Below are 17,501 nucleotides of genomic sequence, written 5' to 3' on the forward strand. Positions count from 1 at the left end.
TGAAAGCAGGAGTAATATCAAACATATGGCATTAGATAGCTGTGTAATGGAGATGTAGGATTCAGAGCTGTTTGTCAAGCTATGTCCTAGATGATGTGAAAAGTGACAAAAAGGAAGAAAAAAATTAAAATATGTTATTGTTAGGTCAAGTAGGGTTCACACACATTGAAGACTTCTTTTTTAAAGCATATGTTTGTAAAAAAAAAAAAGAGAGAGAGCCTTTAAATCTTACTGAAAACATCCACTCGTTCTGAGAAGCACGTTGTTTGTGTTCGAGACAAGATATTAAGCATCCCTCTTAGGGTGGAACAGTCTACCAAAAGAAGTGGAAAGCTTTCACCATTCCATCCCTGGGATATGCTCTAAGAATGGACTGAGTTCTAACAGAGGAAATAGGGAGCCCATGGTGACAGAGAGGTCCCTGAAATGAGAGAAGCAGGTTTGAGGTAAGACAGAAGGGAGAGATGAGAAATGTGGAACTTGACAGGACCTTCCCATCAAAACGCATTTTAAAAAACTTACAAATAGTCTTATGAGCCAAAGGGGTCCTGCCTGGAGATTAACATATTATCCCAGGCTGCCATTTTGCAACTTTTGGGTTCAGTGGATTCAACCTCCAAAGAAAAGAGGGTTAGGTTGGTCAGGAATATTGAATATTTGCCAAGTGGCATTGTCATGCTGGGCATTGGAAATAGATACACCACTGAAAGAATGAATTTTATGGGACTCTGCCCTCATGGTCAGCTCATGTCTGTCATGTTCAAAGCCAAACTTCACTGCAGTTTACCTGTGCTAGCTCCACCTCTCTCTCTCCACCCCCAGCCCAAAAGACCAAAGAGAGGCTTTCATTCAAGGCTAACTCTTAAAAAAAAAAAGGTAATACACGGAATTGAAAGAGACACGTGTACCCCAGCACTGTTTACAGTAGCTAGGACATGGAAGCCACCTAGATGTCCATCAGCTGTGGTACGTACACAATGGAATATTACTCAGCTATTAAAAAGAATCCATTTGAATCAGTTCTAACGAGGTGGATAAAACTGGAGCCTATTATACAGAGTGAAGTAAATATCAGAAAGAAAAACACCAATACAGTGTATGGAATTTAGAAAGATGGTAATGATGACCTATATGTGAGACAGCAAAAGAGACACAGATGTAAAGGACAGACTTTTGGACTCTGTGGGAGAAGGTGAGGGTGGGATGATTTGAGAGAATAACATTGAAACATGTATATTACCATATATGAAATAGATCGCCAGTCCAGGTTCGATGCATGAGACAGGGTGCTCAGGGCTGGTGCACTGGGATGACCTTGAGGGATGGGATGGGGAGGGGGGCTCAGGATGGGGAACACATGTACACTTATGGCTGATTCATGTCAATGTATGGCAAAAACCACTACAATATTGTAAAGTAATTAGCCTCCAATTAAATTAATTTACAAAAAAACAAGGTAATACAAATGAAACATATTTACAAAACAAACACTCATAGACTTAGAAAGCAAATTTATGGTTACCAAAGGAGAAAAGTGAGGGGAGAGATAAATTGGGAGTTCAGAACTGATGTGTACACAGTGCTATATTTAAAATAGTTAACCAACAAGGTCCTACTGTATAGCGCAGGGAACTCTGCTCAATATTCTATAATAACCTAAGTGGGAAAATAATTTGAAAACGAATAGATACATGTATATGTATAACTGAATCATTTGGCTGTACACTTGAAACTAACACATTATTAATCAACTATACTCCAATACAAAGTAAAAGAAGAAAAACTAAAAAAGGCCAGCCATAGAGATTGTGGACCTCCAAAGGAAAGGACTCTTTTAGAACTTGGTAAATTCATTCTGGAGAAGAGGAATAAGATTGTGAAACTTAAAAAATTGGAGTGGGGAGGGAATAATTGGGAGAAATAAACTTTATAAGGAACTAAAGGCACATTGTAGTGAAAGGGAAGAAATGGAAACTGTAGAATAGGGACTAGTTATGCAGAAATGTACCAAACTGTTCTTACCTGTCCATTCTCATATAAGCAGTGAATAATCATTGGAGAGGTCACAGCGGAGCTCAAATTTTCTCTTTTCCCACTGACTTCAGCATTTTAATGAACAGTCAGAGATAAAGACACTAGTATTTTGCAGTATTTCTAGAGATGTGTTATAAAAATTTCTTCAATAATATGAACCCTTCTTAAACTTAAATAATTGGATGCAATAACCCAGAAAAATGTCCATTGCACTGTGAGGCCATATTAGCACACTTAAATTCTTCAGTCTTTTAAACCAATTAGTTCTTTCAAAACTAAGTAACATCAAGATTGTGGTAACAGCAAAGGGCACCTTAAAACCATAATGTTAGATAAATTACAATGTGGGACTCTGGGCTGGATGAGGCAGAGGACTAGGGCTCCTGAGAGAGGCTGGAGAGCTGATCCAGGAAGGGCCTAACTTGGAAACTGGAAGCTGAGGCCCTGGGAGTGAAAAGCCAGGTTCTTATTACAGATCCAAATTAGCCCACGGGGCAGCCAAGGCATATGAGAACACTGGAGGTCAAAACGAGGGAAAACCAGAAACTTTGTGGGGAGACAAGAACCAGCCAAATCACCGTATCTCAAGGGAGGGAAGCAGAGGAAGAGGAACATGGGTCACCAGTGGTCAAAACCTGTGCCAGCGAGACCATCCAGCAGTGAAGAGACCTCAGGCACAGCCACAGTTCTCAACAGATAGGGTGGAAGGAAACCTAAACACCCTGGGGTGCAGGGCAGCAGGCGGAAAGAGGAACTGGGGAGTTGTATGCTGTGCTAAGTCGGTTCAGTCGTGTCTGACTCTTTGCCACCCTGTGGACTGTAGCCCACCAGGCTCCTCTGTCCATGGGGATTCTCAAGAATACTGGAGTGGGTTGCCATTCCCTTCTCCAGGGGATCTTCCTGACCCAGGAATTGAACCTGTGTCTCTTAGCTATGTCTCCTGCATTGGCAGGTGGGGTGGGGTTTACCACTTTCACCACCTGTACATCTTAAAATGCTCAAGTTCAAAATGTTTCCAAATAATGCTCAAACCAAAGAGACAGAACCACAGGCCACAAACGTGCAGCTCCTGGGCATTCAGTTCAGTTCAGTCGCTCAGTTGTGTCTGACTCTTTGCGACCCCATGGATGGCAGCACGCTAGGTTTCCCTGTCCATCACCAACTCCCAGAGCTTACTCAAACTCATGTCCATCGAGTCAGTGATGCGATCCAACCATCTCATTCTCTGTCATTCCCTTCTCCTCCGGCCTTCAGTCTTTCCCAGCATTAGGGTCTTTTTCAATGAGTTGGCTCTTCGTGTCAGGTAGCCTAAGTATTGGAGCTTCAGCTTCAGCATCAGCATTTCAAATGAACACCCAGGACTGATCTCCTTTAGGATGGACTGGTTGGATCTCCTTGCAGTCCAAGGGACTCTCAAGAGTCTTCTCCAGCCCCACAGTTCACAAGCATCAATCCTTTGGCACTCCTAGGCATTAAGTCTTTCAAAAGTGGACATAATGCCTTAAGTGCAAGTTATACCCTAATTTGAAGGATTTTAAGAAAATGTGAAGCATAGTGTCTTTTAAAAACTAATGCCCCCTTGAAAGTGTTAACTTGGATTGGAATTTCTTAAAACTCGAAATAAACAGCTCTTTAAGTCGTATTTTATTACAGAATTTCAATAAAGAATTTGTGTCAAAGTGTAAAGGTAGAAGGCATTAATATCCATTTGAATCTCAGTGACAACATGATTTTCTAATATTAATACCTACCTCTACTAAATCAAAGCAATAGTTAATAGTTTCAGCCATCCCAGAGATCCATTCTGCTTAAATATCTGGCATGCTCTTAAGTGACTGGATGTTGAAATCCTAATTCCTTTTCCTTTTCTTTCTTAGAAGGAAAATATGGACTGTGCACATCAAAAATCAGTGTCTCTAGGAAGTTGAGGGTTTGAGACAGTCTTCTTGGACACTCAATCCCAAACACATGGAAGGAAGCTATGAGAGCAGCCAAGGCTGTAATACAGTCATCCACCTTTGCGAGTCTCTCTTTTTCTAAATACAAAGAAAATTCACAGACATCCATGTTGAAAGGGTTCTTAACTTCTAACACAGGCGTGGCCACTTGCACCTGAATAAAAAAGATTGGAGTCACCAGCCTGTGGTACGTAAAATAGCTAAATAATACAATGGGCCTCAGTTTGGCCATGATATTACAATAAATGCACTTGTTGCAATTTAGCATATTTGTAAATATGACAAAACATAACTTCAAAACAGGCCACCATCCTGCTTCAATTTATTGTATTAAATATCAAACCAATGATCATTGACATACTGCATACCTTGTCATTCACAATGACAAAAAGGCTGGAATCCTCTCCAAAAACATCTGGCAGGAGTAAACAAGTGGCTGTCATCTTCATATCTGTCAAAGCAAACATACTTACAGTCCAAGTAAATGTTGTAAGTAAAGCCAGTATTAAAATGTGTGGATTTTTTTTGTTGCTGTTACCTTCTAAAGAACAAATAAGCTTTCTTAGATCTTAGTTCCCCTAGCATTTTGTTTTAAACAACATCCCCTTGTAGTAAACATTCAAGATCTCCTGTTCTGCCCTCCATGTCACTGCCAAGAGGAGGTAAGATTTCTACTCTCTGTCCATCTGCCAGAATGATTTCATTGTACTTAACCTGTGGTCTGTAAATTACCTTCTATATGAAATTAACAGGTTACTAGTTTCCTAAATATTACAGTATCAAGTGTACTTTTAAAATCTATTCTTAAGCTCCTTCTACTTGAGAAATTATTTTTTCTTCCTCATGTATTTTTTCACTAAATTCTACAAAATATAGCTTTCCTAATTACCCTGAATTATACAGGTAACTGAGACCAGATCACCCTATCTCCCAGGTTTACTAACGTTTCAATGTGTCTTCATCTGTATGCTGTTTCATCTTTTCTTGGAATGCAATATTGATTGGGTTGTCCACCAAAGAAAGAGAAGCCAGTATATTTTCTGAATAGGATTCCAAAATGTGCCTTGTTTTCTTATAAATATCTGTTCTTGTAAGAAGTTGGAATTCTCTGAAGAGCTGAAAAAAGAAAAAGATCACAAGAGAAGCTAACCTATGGACTACAAGGAATTAAATTACTCTGTAGAATTACATTAAGCTTTGAATGCTAGTTTATATACTAGATATTTGATTCGTTTTAGTGGAGAAGTAGACTTAAGGAGGAGAAAAGACGAGGAGAAAAGAGTGGAAGCCTGAAGTGAACAGAAGAAGATAAATAGTGGACAAGACAAACATCTAAGCCTGCAGAACTAAAACTGGATGCTGCTGCTGCTAAGTCGCTTCAGTCGTGTCCGACTCTGTGCGACCCCATAGACGGCAGCCCACCAGGCTCCCCCGTCCCTGGGATTCTCCAGGCAAGAACACTGGAGTGGGTAGCCGTTTCCTTCTCCATGGATGCAGACTCAAGCAACTGGATGCAGACTCAAGCAAATGAGGGTAACAAAGTTAACTGGGGGAAAAAGCAAACAAAAAAGAAATCCCTCCACAAAGAATACAATGACTATTTTGGCTGGCTGTGTTACCCAGCCGAGATTCCAGGATATTACACTTCTTTACTACATTGTTATTTTGGCACTCTCCAGGAAGAGGCACAAGAAGAAATCTATCTGATTTTAGGAAGCAAACCTTGAAAAAATCCCTAACCCTATTATCCTGAAGGGAAGAGAGCTTTAGAGACACTGTAACATCAGACAGAAATAAAGGATGAAAAACAATCTAAATGTATGAGATTCGACTATGAGATGAAAGCAAAACCGGTTAACCTGTATGGGAAGCCCTTGACTCAGAATCACTTTTTCTTGCTACCGCGTAAGTTCTTCTCTTGGGAGAATTCCATCACCGCTCTCTCCCAAACTTTTTTTTTTTGGACAGAGTGACATTATAAAACTCTTCATCACCCACACTAAAAGGAATTATGTAGTCATCACTTTCCCTGAAACTCTGTAAAAAACAGTTATATACTACCCACTGGGTCTCTGCTTCTTGAATGTTTTGGTGGATCATAAATTGCCCAAAGATTAGGTCTGGAAGTTATCAGAAAACTGGAATGCACATCCTCATAAAGGCATAGCAGCTCTGCTATCAGGCAATCCTCTGTGGGCACTAATCTGTATTAATACCCTAAAAAGAAACTCTCTCAGAGAGGAGGGAGATGTGAAGTGAAACACAAGGAAGGTAGAGAGTCCACTTCCTTGGGTGCAGAACCTAGGAATTTCTTTAACTTTAAAAAAAAGAAGAATTTCAGGTTGACATTAAAGTTGCAGAAAGAGTGAATAGAGGTCACAAAGGGACTTCATGCAACTTTGCCCAAGGCTAACATTTCTGACTGATTTCAAAGTAAGCTGTAGACAGGATTTCCTCTTAACCCTTAATTCTTCATTGCATATTATTATTCCTTGTACTTAAGAATTATAAGGACACTATCTTACATAGGCACAGCATAACCATCAAAATCAGGAAAATCTAATCCACAGACCCTGTTTAAACTTTCCAGTTGTTGCAATCATGCTCTTTACAAATCTCGGATCTAATCCAGGAACACGTGAGATTTAGATATGTTTCTTTGGTCTCTTTCAGTCTGAAACAGCATCTCAGTTTTCCTTAAGTTCCTTAACATATTTGAAAAGTAGAAGCTAATTACTTGGGAGAACACCCCCTCATTCCAGGTTCATATGATGTTTCTTCATGATTTACATATTTTTTAGCAAGAATGCTGCCACTTCTCCATCAGGAGGATGGTCATTGGTCCCATTATTGAAGATGGTAACTGAACGCTCGGTTAAAATGGAATCTCCCAGGTTAATTCATATATATGTAATAATTATTAATTAAAATATAGTTGTATGTATTTTATGGGGCGATCCCTTGAGCTGATGTAAATATCTTGTTCCTACTGTAATTTTCATCTGCAATATTTAGCATTCACCAATGATTCTTGCCTGAATCAACCATCTACTGACTCATTTAGCATTTAAAAAGATCAGTATTTCACTTGTATTTCACACACAGTACTCTGCTAGGTACTCTGGGAGCTACCACAATGTTTAGAACATGCTTAGCTCAGTTGGTAAAGAATCTGCCTGCAATGCAGGAGATCCTGGTTCAATTCCTGGGTCAGGGAAGATCCACCAGAGAAGGGATAGGCTACCCATTCCAGTATTCCTGGGCTTCCCTTGTGGCTCAGCTGGTAAAGAATCCACCCGCAATGCGTGAGACCTGGAAGACCTGGGTTCAATCCTTGGGTTGGGAAGATCCCCTGGAGAAGGGAAGGGCTACCCACTCCAGTATTCTGGTCTGGAAAATTCCATGGTCTGTATAGTCCATGAGGTCACCAAGAGTTAGATACGACTGAGCGACTTTCACTTTCACTTTCTAACATTTTAGACTATTGGTTTAACGATTTTTGCTTTAAAAGCATATTTTATACATGTGTCAATCTGTCATACTCTTCTAACAGTTAGAGGCTACCAGATATTGCTGTCTAGCAACTGAAAGAGAATCCAAGCGATAAATAAGATAGGGTTGCTGAAAATGAATTAACTAAAATTATCCATGTAAAGCACTGAGAACATGCCTGCTATGTAATAAACACTCAGATGTTCTCTATAGACATTATTATTAAAATAAAACATACAGGCAAATTCTTATTTCAGTTTTTTTCTGGGGGGGAGGGGAGAGAAGAAAAGCCTGTAAAATTTTTCGTTTCATTTGGTTTCTTGCACCCATAGCATTCCTTCATGAAATCCATTCTCAGATAAAACTCTGATGAATCTTTCATTATATACTACAGCCAAAATTACAGTAAAATTATAATAGGACCTTTAATGGCCATCTTAAATAAACTAAATGGAAGGATATTTGATTTACCCATAAAAACTTCATATATTTTAAGACCACTTAAAGAATCTATCTGCAATGTGGGAGAACTGGGTTCAATTCCTGTATTGGGAAGATCCCCTGGAAAAGAGAACCGCTACCCACTCCAGGATTCTTGCCTGGAGAATTCCATGGACAGAGGAGCCTGGTAGGCTACAGTCCATGGGATCGCAAAGAGTCGGACACAACTGAATGACTTTCACTTTCACTTTATGAAATAATTTGGGATGATAAAGGAAATAGATTGTGAGTAATGCTGCAGGCTAACAGCACCCTAATAAACTACCTTGATTGTCTAAATGCGTGCAAAGGGAAAATGTTTCCCACTGTCAAAGTCCCCCAAAGCAGTGATGCCTTGGGGCACCACTCGCGACTCTTCAAATCTGATGACAGCCAGTGTGTGTTATCAGAATATGATTCCAGAAATTCTTACCAAATGCTCCTCATTGTAGCCCCACCCATTCTACTGAGATTCACACTCATCATCTTGCTACACAGTCCTGTTACCACTCCAAGACGAAAGAGAGAAAAGTCCATTTGAACACACTAATCAGAGTATTATAGGTAAATAAAGATACCTGACAAGGGCACTGCAGGAAAGGAAACATTTTAAGAATGTCCTTCAGAGGTGTTCTGCCGCCAATCAACTTTCTTCTTATTTCCAAAGTCTGGCTCATCCTCTTATCAATTTCTCTCCAGTCCTTTTCTGTTTTCACATATTCTTGCTGGAACCAGTCAATATGTTCATCTACCTCAGAATCTAAACAAACAGCTTCCTCCTGCAAAATATTTTCAAAATATCATATGTTCCATGTTTCAGGTGGCAGTTTAACACTCCATGAAGACTTGAATTATGAGCTGTTGTTACATACTCAGTAATGCCCTCATATGTAGAATTATGTTTGGCCTTGACTAACAAATACTGTGAACAAATCTTTGATGCTGTGAACAAATCAAATAGTTAATTACCAACCATGGAGTTATAATCTGTTCTCTTGACATATTTAAGAGCTATTCATTTCCTACACACCCTTTTACATGGATATCTAGATTATCCAGAAGTTTAACGTGTAATAAGAATGTCATTTATTCCTGTACATTTTAATTTTAGAAGGCAAGATATTAAAAAGAGATAAAAAGGTTTTTAATGAAGGTTTTGTTATTGTTTGTATTTTTCCTTTTTAAATGCCTATTTCGAGTTGTAGTACCATGCCATATAATCCAACTTCAAAATAAAAACAGTGGGTATATTGTGATACTAAATCATGAAGTTGTCAATTATATTCCCTATACACTTGGGTAACTTGGATCAGGTGGGGTGGCTAAAAGGTACCCTACATATTCTCATTAAAAATCTAAAGCAAGAAAAAGAAAATCTAAGGCAGGCGGAACAAGATGGCAGAGGACTAGGTGGACATGTAGTGCATCTCTCTCCACGGATACATCAGGAATACAACTTCAGACACAGACGTGCATGCAGCACCAGCTGAGAGCAGACAGGAGTACCTGACCAATGGAAAAGAATATGTAGAACCACGCAAAACTTGGTAGGACAAAGGAACTAGGGGGAAAAATAGGAATGTTTCTAGGATGGACCTGCCCTTGGTGGGTGGGGGAACTGAAGCAGGGGTCCAATCCCCACATCCGGGCAATTGTCTGAGTCAGAGGAGAAACATTTAAGGCTGAGAGTGAAATAGCTGATCTGTGGCAGCCTAAACGGAATAAGAATCAGACAGTCCTTGCTGCAGCCATACATACCCTGGACAGGGAGGCAGGTTCCCTGGAGGGAGCAGCGGCTGGAGGCTGGAGTTTAGGGATTGTGGAGCAATCCCAGGGCGAGGGCTGCTGTTGACTGTGGAGAGACAGATCGAGGGGAGGGGAGGGAGGAGACTGTGGTGAGAAACGCCTGTGGAGGAAAGCGAGGCAGCCATGGAAGCAAGGTGAAACTGCTGAGCCACACGTAGGGGATGGAGCCATCACCATAGCCTCTCTCTCCCCACACACCAGCATCCGCCGCTGAACAATAGAGAGGCTGGCCCATCAAACGCCTGATGCATTGAACAACAGGGTAGGACCCCACCCAGGGTGCTCCTTTCAGTGACTAATCTGCCAAGCTACAGAGTAGGACCCCACCCAGGGTGCCTCTGTAAGTGCCTGATGCGCCGATCTACAGCATAGGACCCCACCCAGGGTGCCCCTGTAAGTGCCTGATGCACCGATCCTCAGCATAGGACCACAGCCAGGGGGACCCCTCTATGTACCTGATGCGTGGAACAGCAGAGAAGGATCCCAGGCCAGGGAGCCTCTAAGTGCCTGAACAGGCAAAACTACAGGAAAAAACAAAACACAAAAAAACTGGCCAAAGAGGCCTTCTGATCATCAGCTACAAGAGGCTCGAAAAAAGACTCTGATAGAGCCATAACTCCTGCAGTGGAGACATTCCACGTCCCTGCACACTTTGTGCCGCCAGGATCCCCCCCAAGCCAAGCACCTGCGCCACTTTCACCCTCAACCCTCACTGGGGCAGAGCTGCTACAGGAAAAAAATGTCTTGTGTCTATGCACGCAGGGTTACTTCAGTCGTGTCCAACTCTTTGCAACCCTGTGGACTGTGGCCTGCCAGGATTCTCTGTCAGGGGGGTTCTCCAGGTAAGAATACTGGAGTGTATTCGCCAATACTGGTTGCCATACCCTTCTAGAGCACTATATTGCCTGCTTCCCTAACCGCCAACTCCCCTGAGTAACTGGTGCTGCCAGAACCCCTGCGACCCAAGCAGCTTCAACCCAAGCAGCTGCACCACCTCCACACCTGGCCCTCACTGGAGCAGACCCAAGTCCTCCAGGGCAGCCTCAGGAGCAAACCCTAGTAGACGACCCACATGCAGAGGTGGAAATAAAACCACAATTGAAACCCAGGGGCAGTGTGGCTAAGGAAGAAGACCCAAAACCTTCCCACTAGCTGTACAAGCTGCAGATTAAATCCACACGATCAACTAGGCAGACTCTGTGTCTATGGAATATATAAAAGGACATTGAGAGCTTCTACAAAAGAAAATGCACTAGTTTTGACAGCTGTGGACATTGGAGGTAAGGACACACAAGAGTAGGACAAATTAGAATCTGAGCTGCCCCCACAATAGGTCCAGAAACCAGCACAGAGTTGGAAGGCATCCTAGGGAGGTGAGGTGGACTGTGATTCCCAGAGAGGGAAAGCACTCTGACAGCAGTGACTCAAGAAAAACATTTATTATTCTTATGTTTTGACTTGTTCTGTAGACTCTTTTGGATTTCTTTTACTTTTTTCTTTTTTTCCCCTTTGTCCCCTGCTCTGTTGTAGTTGTCAATTTTATTGGCACCATGAAATCTAATTAAGCTCTTGAGTTTTTTTTTTCTTTTCTCAGTCACATTTTTTATTGTTGTTATAAACCTCTGCCTCTACATTGGGCTTTTGCAGTTCTATGGAGTTTTCCTTTTTTTTCTCTTTTTTTTAATTTTAATTTTTAGTTTTTTAAGCCTATTATTATTTTTTCTACATTTATTCCTTTGTTTGCTTTTCCTACTGTTCTTTTCCCCCTTGCAACTAATCTTTAACGTATATAAAGCTTCTTCATCTACCTTTATTTAACTTTGCATTTATATTCTTTCTTTCCTTTCCTCTCAGCATATTTGTTGGTTTTGTTTTCATTGCTTTATTCCTCACTTGGCACCTTGCTTTAGTTTTGTTTTCCAGTTTGTGCTTTAGTTAGTGTTGTTCTTAACTGGTAGATATAATTTTTGATTTCCTTTGTTTTCTGGGTCAATCTACTATGTACTTTATTGGACTGTTTTGATTTTGCTTATTTTACAGTCATCAAGACAGTATAGTACTGGCACAAAAACAGAAATATAGACCAATAGAACAAGATAGAAAGACCAGAAATAAACCCATGCACCTATGGGTACCTTATTTTTGACAGAGGAGGCAAGAATATACAATGGGGCAAAAACAGCCTCTTCAATAAATGGTGCTCGGAAAACTGGACAGCTACATGTAAAAGAATGAAATTAGAACACTTCTTAACACCATACATAAAGATAAACTCAAAATGGATAAAACCCTAAATGTAATAAGACAAGAAACTATAAAACTCTTAGAGGAAAACATAGGCAGAACACTGGATGACATAAATCAAAAAGATCCTCTATGACCCACCGCCTTAAGTGATGGAAATAGAAACAAAGTAAACAAGTGGGACCTGATTAAACTTAAAAGCTTTTGCACAGCAAAGGAAACTGTAAGCAAAGTGAAAAGACAACCCTCAGAATGGGAGAAAATAATAGCAAATGAAACAACTGACAAAGAATTAATCTCCAAAACATACAAGCAGCTCATACAACTCAATACCAGAAAAACAAACAACCCAATCAAAAAGTGGGAAAAGGACATAAACAGACATTTCTCCAAAGAAGATATACAGATGGTTAACAAACACGTGAAAAGATGCTCAACATCGCTCATTATTAGAGAAATGCAAACCAAAACTACAATGAGATATCACCTCACACCAGTCAGAATGGCCATCATCAAAAAGTCTACAAACAATAAATGCTGGAGAGGGTGTGGAGAAAAGGGAACACTCTTGCACTGTTGGTGGTAATGTATATTGATACAGCTACTATGGAAGATGGTATGGAGATTCCTTAAAAAGCTAGGAATAAAACCACCATATGACCCAGCAATCCCACTCCTAGGCATATACTCTGAGGAAACCGAAATTGAAAAAGACATATGTTCATTGCAGCACTATTTACAATAGCTGGAACATGGAAGCAACCTAGATGTTCATCTACAGATGAATGGATCAAGAAGTTGTGGTACATATACAAAATGGAATATTACACGCCATAAAAATAAATGCATTTAAGTCAGTTCAAATGAGGTGGATGAAACTAGAACCTATTATACAGAGTGAAGTAAGTCAGAAAGAGAAAGATAAATATTGTATTCTAACACATACATACGGAATCAAGAAAAATGGTATTGAAGAATTTATTTACAGGGCAGCAATGGAGAAACAGATATAGAGAATAGACTTATGCACGTGGGGAGAGGGGAGGAGAGGGTGAGATGTATGGAAAGCGTAACATGGAAGCTTACATTACCATATGTAAAATAGATAGCCAATGGGAATTTGTTGAATGGCTCAGGAAACTCAAACAGGGGCTCTGTATCAACCTGGAGGGGTGGGATGGGGAGGGAGATGGGAGGGAGGTTCAAAAGGGAGTGGATGTATGTATACCTATGGCTGATTCATGTTGCAGTTTGACAGAAAACAACAAAATTCTGTAAAGCAATTATCCTTCAATTAAAAAATAAATAAATTAACAACAACAACAAAAATCTAAGACAATCAGGGAATTCTCTGGTAGTCCAGTGGTGAGGACTCTTTCACTGTTGAGGCCCAAAGTTTAATCTCTGTTTGGGGAAATATGATCCTGCAAGCTTCACAGCTCAGCCAGAGAAACAAACAAACAAACGAAAAACCCTAAGGCAATCAACAGGCTTTGAGGAGACAACAAAAAAACTCTTTCTCAAAAAATTAGTTGAGAGGACACCTGGCTGAACTGCACTTGAATCAACAAGTTGACATACTGTCTGTCATCTGACCAGAATGTGAACAGATGTTACCTGTAAAAGATGGGAAAAATTAGGACTTCTACAAGTATATTAGGAAAGTGTCAGGCAGATCCACTATCTGTGAACATAAGATGATTAGCAAGACATAGAACAAGTGAACAAATTTCTAGAAAAAAATGTAACATACCAGCAAACCGAAAAGAAATTCCTACAACCTTATATAAATTTAGTTAGAAGATAAAAGTCTTTCCACAAAGAAAATACCAAGACCTGAAGGTTTCACAGTCAAATTCTGCTAAACTTTCAAAACAGAGTGTGTACCAAATTTACATAAATTCTTTCAAGGAGTCAAAGAAAAGAATTCTATGAAGTATTCCAATCCATTCTACAAAGGCCTCTATGAAGCCTCTGTCTATGACATTGATTCCTAAACCTAAAAGAACTGTATGAGAGAAGAGAATTACAGGTCAATCTCATTCCTGGACAAACTTGCACATATTAGGAACAAGGACAAACTAACTTGGATTTACCCCAGAAATGCAACAAGGGTTTGACATTAGTAACTGGTCATGCTTCCTGCTAACTATGGTGTATAATGGAGAGGGTCGTTTAACCCTCTAATTCCTCTAAGGTAGTCGTCCGCTCTAGAAGTCACTGGCCACATGTGGCTATAGACTGCTTGAATTGGGGCTAGACCAAATTAATACACGCACTGGAAACACTGGATTTCAAAGACTTAGTATGCAAAAAAAGAATACAAAACATCTCATTAACAAATTTTCATAATGATTACATGCTGAAATGACAATATTGGGTTAAGTAAAATATAGTTTTAATATTATCATTCCACCTGCTTTGTTTCACTTTTCTTGAATGTGACTACTAGAAAATGTTACATTATATCTTTGGTGCATATTATATTTCTATTGGAGAGTGCTATGTTAGATGGTAGGGTTTTTTTCATACCAAATTCCAATCATCCCTGTTTTTACTTCTATTGTCATCAAATTGACTTTGAAAATGATGCTTCCTTGTGTAACTTGAGCAGTTTTTTTCCTTAACATACAGTCATGTGTCTTAGTCAGCAGGGAAAGGGCTGTGACTCTGCCCCATGTTTCCAAGTGCACAGCTGACTTGTAAACCTTCACAGTATTAGCAAATGTGCCACCTGCTGATGGCCGTAATTGCATTATATCCAGAATGCAATTAACTGTCAACGTTTTTCTTCAACTTTTGCTATCTTGTTCAGTTTTGCACCATGAGAGAATCAACTGTGGAAAAGGCTATAAAAACGATTAGAATATTATACAATAAATTATCATGTGTCAGGTGCAGTAAGAAGCAAACAGTAAATGCCCTAAAAGAAATTCAAAGGAACCTAGTAGATGTCCTTAGCATTTGACTATCCAAGCAGTTTTTTTCATGGCTTTCAAATCCATTTGATTTCTAAGCCAAAGAAAGCTAACACACAGAACTACTTCATGACTTTCAAAGTTATGGGGTACATATATTCCCAAATAAGTAGAAAAATAAAATGTTTTAAGATAAATGAATTAGAGTAGCCCCCCCCCCCTTATCTGCAGGGGATATGTTTAAAGAACCCCACAGGAAGCCTGAAACTGCAGATGGTATTGAACCCTACCTACAGACTGTTTTTCCCTTAACATAGACCTATGATAAAATTTAATTTATAAATTAGGCACAGTTAGTAACTAACAACAATAACTAAAAATAAAATTAAAAAATTATAACAATATACTGTAATAAAATTTATGTGAATGTGGTCTTTCTCTCTCAATTTAAAACTTATGAATTGTTTATTTCTAGAATTTTCCATTTAATATTTTCAGAACACAGTCCACCATGGGTAAGTGAAATCTCAGACAACTCAGCCAATGAAAATGAATAAGTATAGTGCTAGTAATTTAACACCTGGCAGTTAGTTAGTTAGCTAGCTAGCTTGTTTATCTATTTAACTAATGTTTGGAGGACTTTGTATGCAAGGACACCCTACAATCCTTGTTTTGCTTTCCTAGATACAGCAAAAGTTTTTTTTAAAAAAGCACAAATTAACCTCTCTATAGAAACTTCTGTGACATTCCAGTATATTTTTATATTGCAAATCAGAATTGGGCAAAATATTAGTTTTGTATTTTTCATGTTTCAGACTCTGAGAAAAGTCCTTAGAACTCCATCACTTGATGAAGCTCGCCAGGAGCAGAAGAATCACTGAGCCGTGGATCCAAAGCCTGCCATGCCAAGCTTGGAGCTGCTGGTATTATTCAGGATAGGCAAGGTGCTGCTACTCTGCCTAGCAACCCCCAGACGTTAGAGCAACAGAAGTTTATCTCTCATGGGACAGACCATCTCTTCATTCTCCTCATCCAAAAAAACTGGCTTTATCATCTAGAAAGTCAGTCACCACTGCCAAAGAAAGGGAGAAGATGGGGCACCACATACTGGATCTTCAACGCCCTTGACACTCCTTCTCACATTTCCTTGGTCAGAGTCAGTCTCATGGCCACATCTCACTTCAAGGGAGTGGAGAAGTACAGTCCTGCTGATTGGCTGGAGGAGCCGAGCTGAGTAACTTGGTGAGCAGAAATCATATCCACACTCATCTACCTCTGGGTTTCTTATTATGTGACACCACAGCTCTCCCTATCATTTTAGCCAATTTCAGGCAGTGTTGTCTGCTATCTATGGCCAAAACCATAATAACTGAATGCTAGAACACCCAAATCTCAAACCAGAAAAAAATCCCCTAAATAAATTCTATATCCAGCAAAACATCCTTCAGATATTAAGGAGAGATTTAAGACATTCTCAGATAAATAAAAAGTGAGAGAATTGGTCACCAGCAGATCTGCCCTACCAGAAATTCTAAAGGTGGTCTTTCAAGCTAAAATGAAAGAACATGGACTGTTACTCAAATCAACATGAAAAAACAGAGCACTGGTAAAGGTCACGACATCAGTTCAGTTCAGTTCAGTCGCTCAGTCGTGTCCGACTCCCTGTGACCCCATGAACTGCAGCACGCCAGGCCTCCCTGTCCATCACCAACTCCTGGAGTCCACCCAAACCCATATCCATTGAGCCGGTGATGCCATCCAACCATCTCATCCTCTGTCGTCCCTTTCTCCTCCTGCCCTCAATCTTTCCCAGCATCAGGGTCTTTTCAATGAGTCAGCTCTTCGCATCAGGTGGCAACATAGGTAAATATAAAAGACAGTGTAAATCCATTTTCTGGTTGTAACTCTCCCATCTTGTTTGAAAAACAGTTGCGTGAAGCAACAGTTATAAATTCTGTGTTGAGGGACATACAATGTATAAAATTTAACTAACAGCACAAAAGGGACAAAGGGTATTGTTATACAGGGGCAAAGTTTTTATATGCTATTACAATTAAAGGGGTATGAATCCAAACTAGATAAATCAAGGTATTAGTTGTAATCTCCAGGGCAACCACTAAGGAAATAACTAAAAATGTTTATTTACTAAGCAAAACAAAAAGGGGAATTACATTAATACACTAGAAAATATCTACGTTAACACAACGGAAGGCAGTAATTAAGGAATAAGGGATAAAGTAAGAAGAGATGACATATATTAATAGAAAACAAATAGTAGACATAATTCCTACATTATCAGTAATCATATTAGGTAATTGACAGAATGAATCTGAAAAAAAGTATCCAACTATATACTGTCTACTAGAGACATACTTTAGATTCAAAGTCATAAGTAGGTTGAAGGTAAAAAGATGGGAAAAGATATATTATGCTAGCAGTAACCAAAAGAGAGATAGAATAGCTATACTAATATGAGATAAAATAAGCACCACAAAAATTGTTCCTATAGACAAAGGAGGATATTTTATAATGGGAAGAGGGCCAATCTGTTAAGTAGATATAAAAATTA

The 17,501-nt window shown here is 39.6% G+C and overlaps 1 protein-coding gene across 8 annotated transcripts in view; it reads right to left on the bottom strand.

Moving 5' to 3' along the window:
* Nucleotides 1-3,661: 3,661 nt before the first annotated feature.
* The window catches only part of SAMD3 (sterile alpha motif domain containing 3), a 52,438-nt gene continuing 38,598 nt past the window's right edge, over nucleotides 3,662-17,501 (bottom strand). For all 8 annotated transcript variants that reach the window (XM_081530853.1, XM_081530859.1, XM_081530858.1 and 5 more), the window contains exons 8-11: nucleotides 8,543-8,743; nucleotides 4,937-5,108; nucleotides 4,361-4,443; nucleotides 3,662-4,146 (exon numbers count right to left, since the gene is read on the bottom strand). In XM_081530853.1, coding sequence (XP_081386979.1) covers nucleotides 3,862-4,146; nucleotides 4,361-4,443; nucleotides 4,937-5,108; nucleotides 8,543-8,743 — 741 coding nt within the window. In that variant the 3' untranslated portion in view covers nucleotides 3,662-3,861. The remainder of the gene's footprint in view (nucleotides 4,147-4,360; nucleotides 4,444-4,936; nucleotides 5,109-8,542; nucleotides 8,744-17,501) is intronic.

The sequence above is a fragment of the Giraffa tippelskirchi genome, chromosome 9 (genome assembly GCF_054371585.1).
Source record: "Giraffa tippelskirchi isolate mGirTip1 chromosome 9, T2T-mGirTip1v1.2.pri, whole genome shotgun sequence".
NCBI classification, from domain to species: domain Eukaryota; kingdom Metazoa; phylum Chordata; class Mammalia; order Artiodactyla; family Giraffidae; genus Giraffa; species Giraffa tippelskirchi.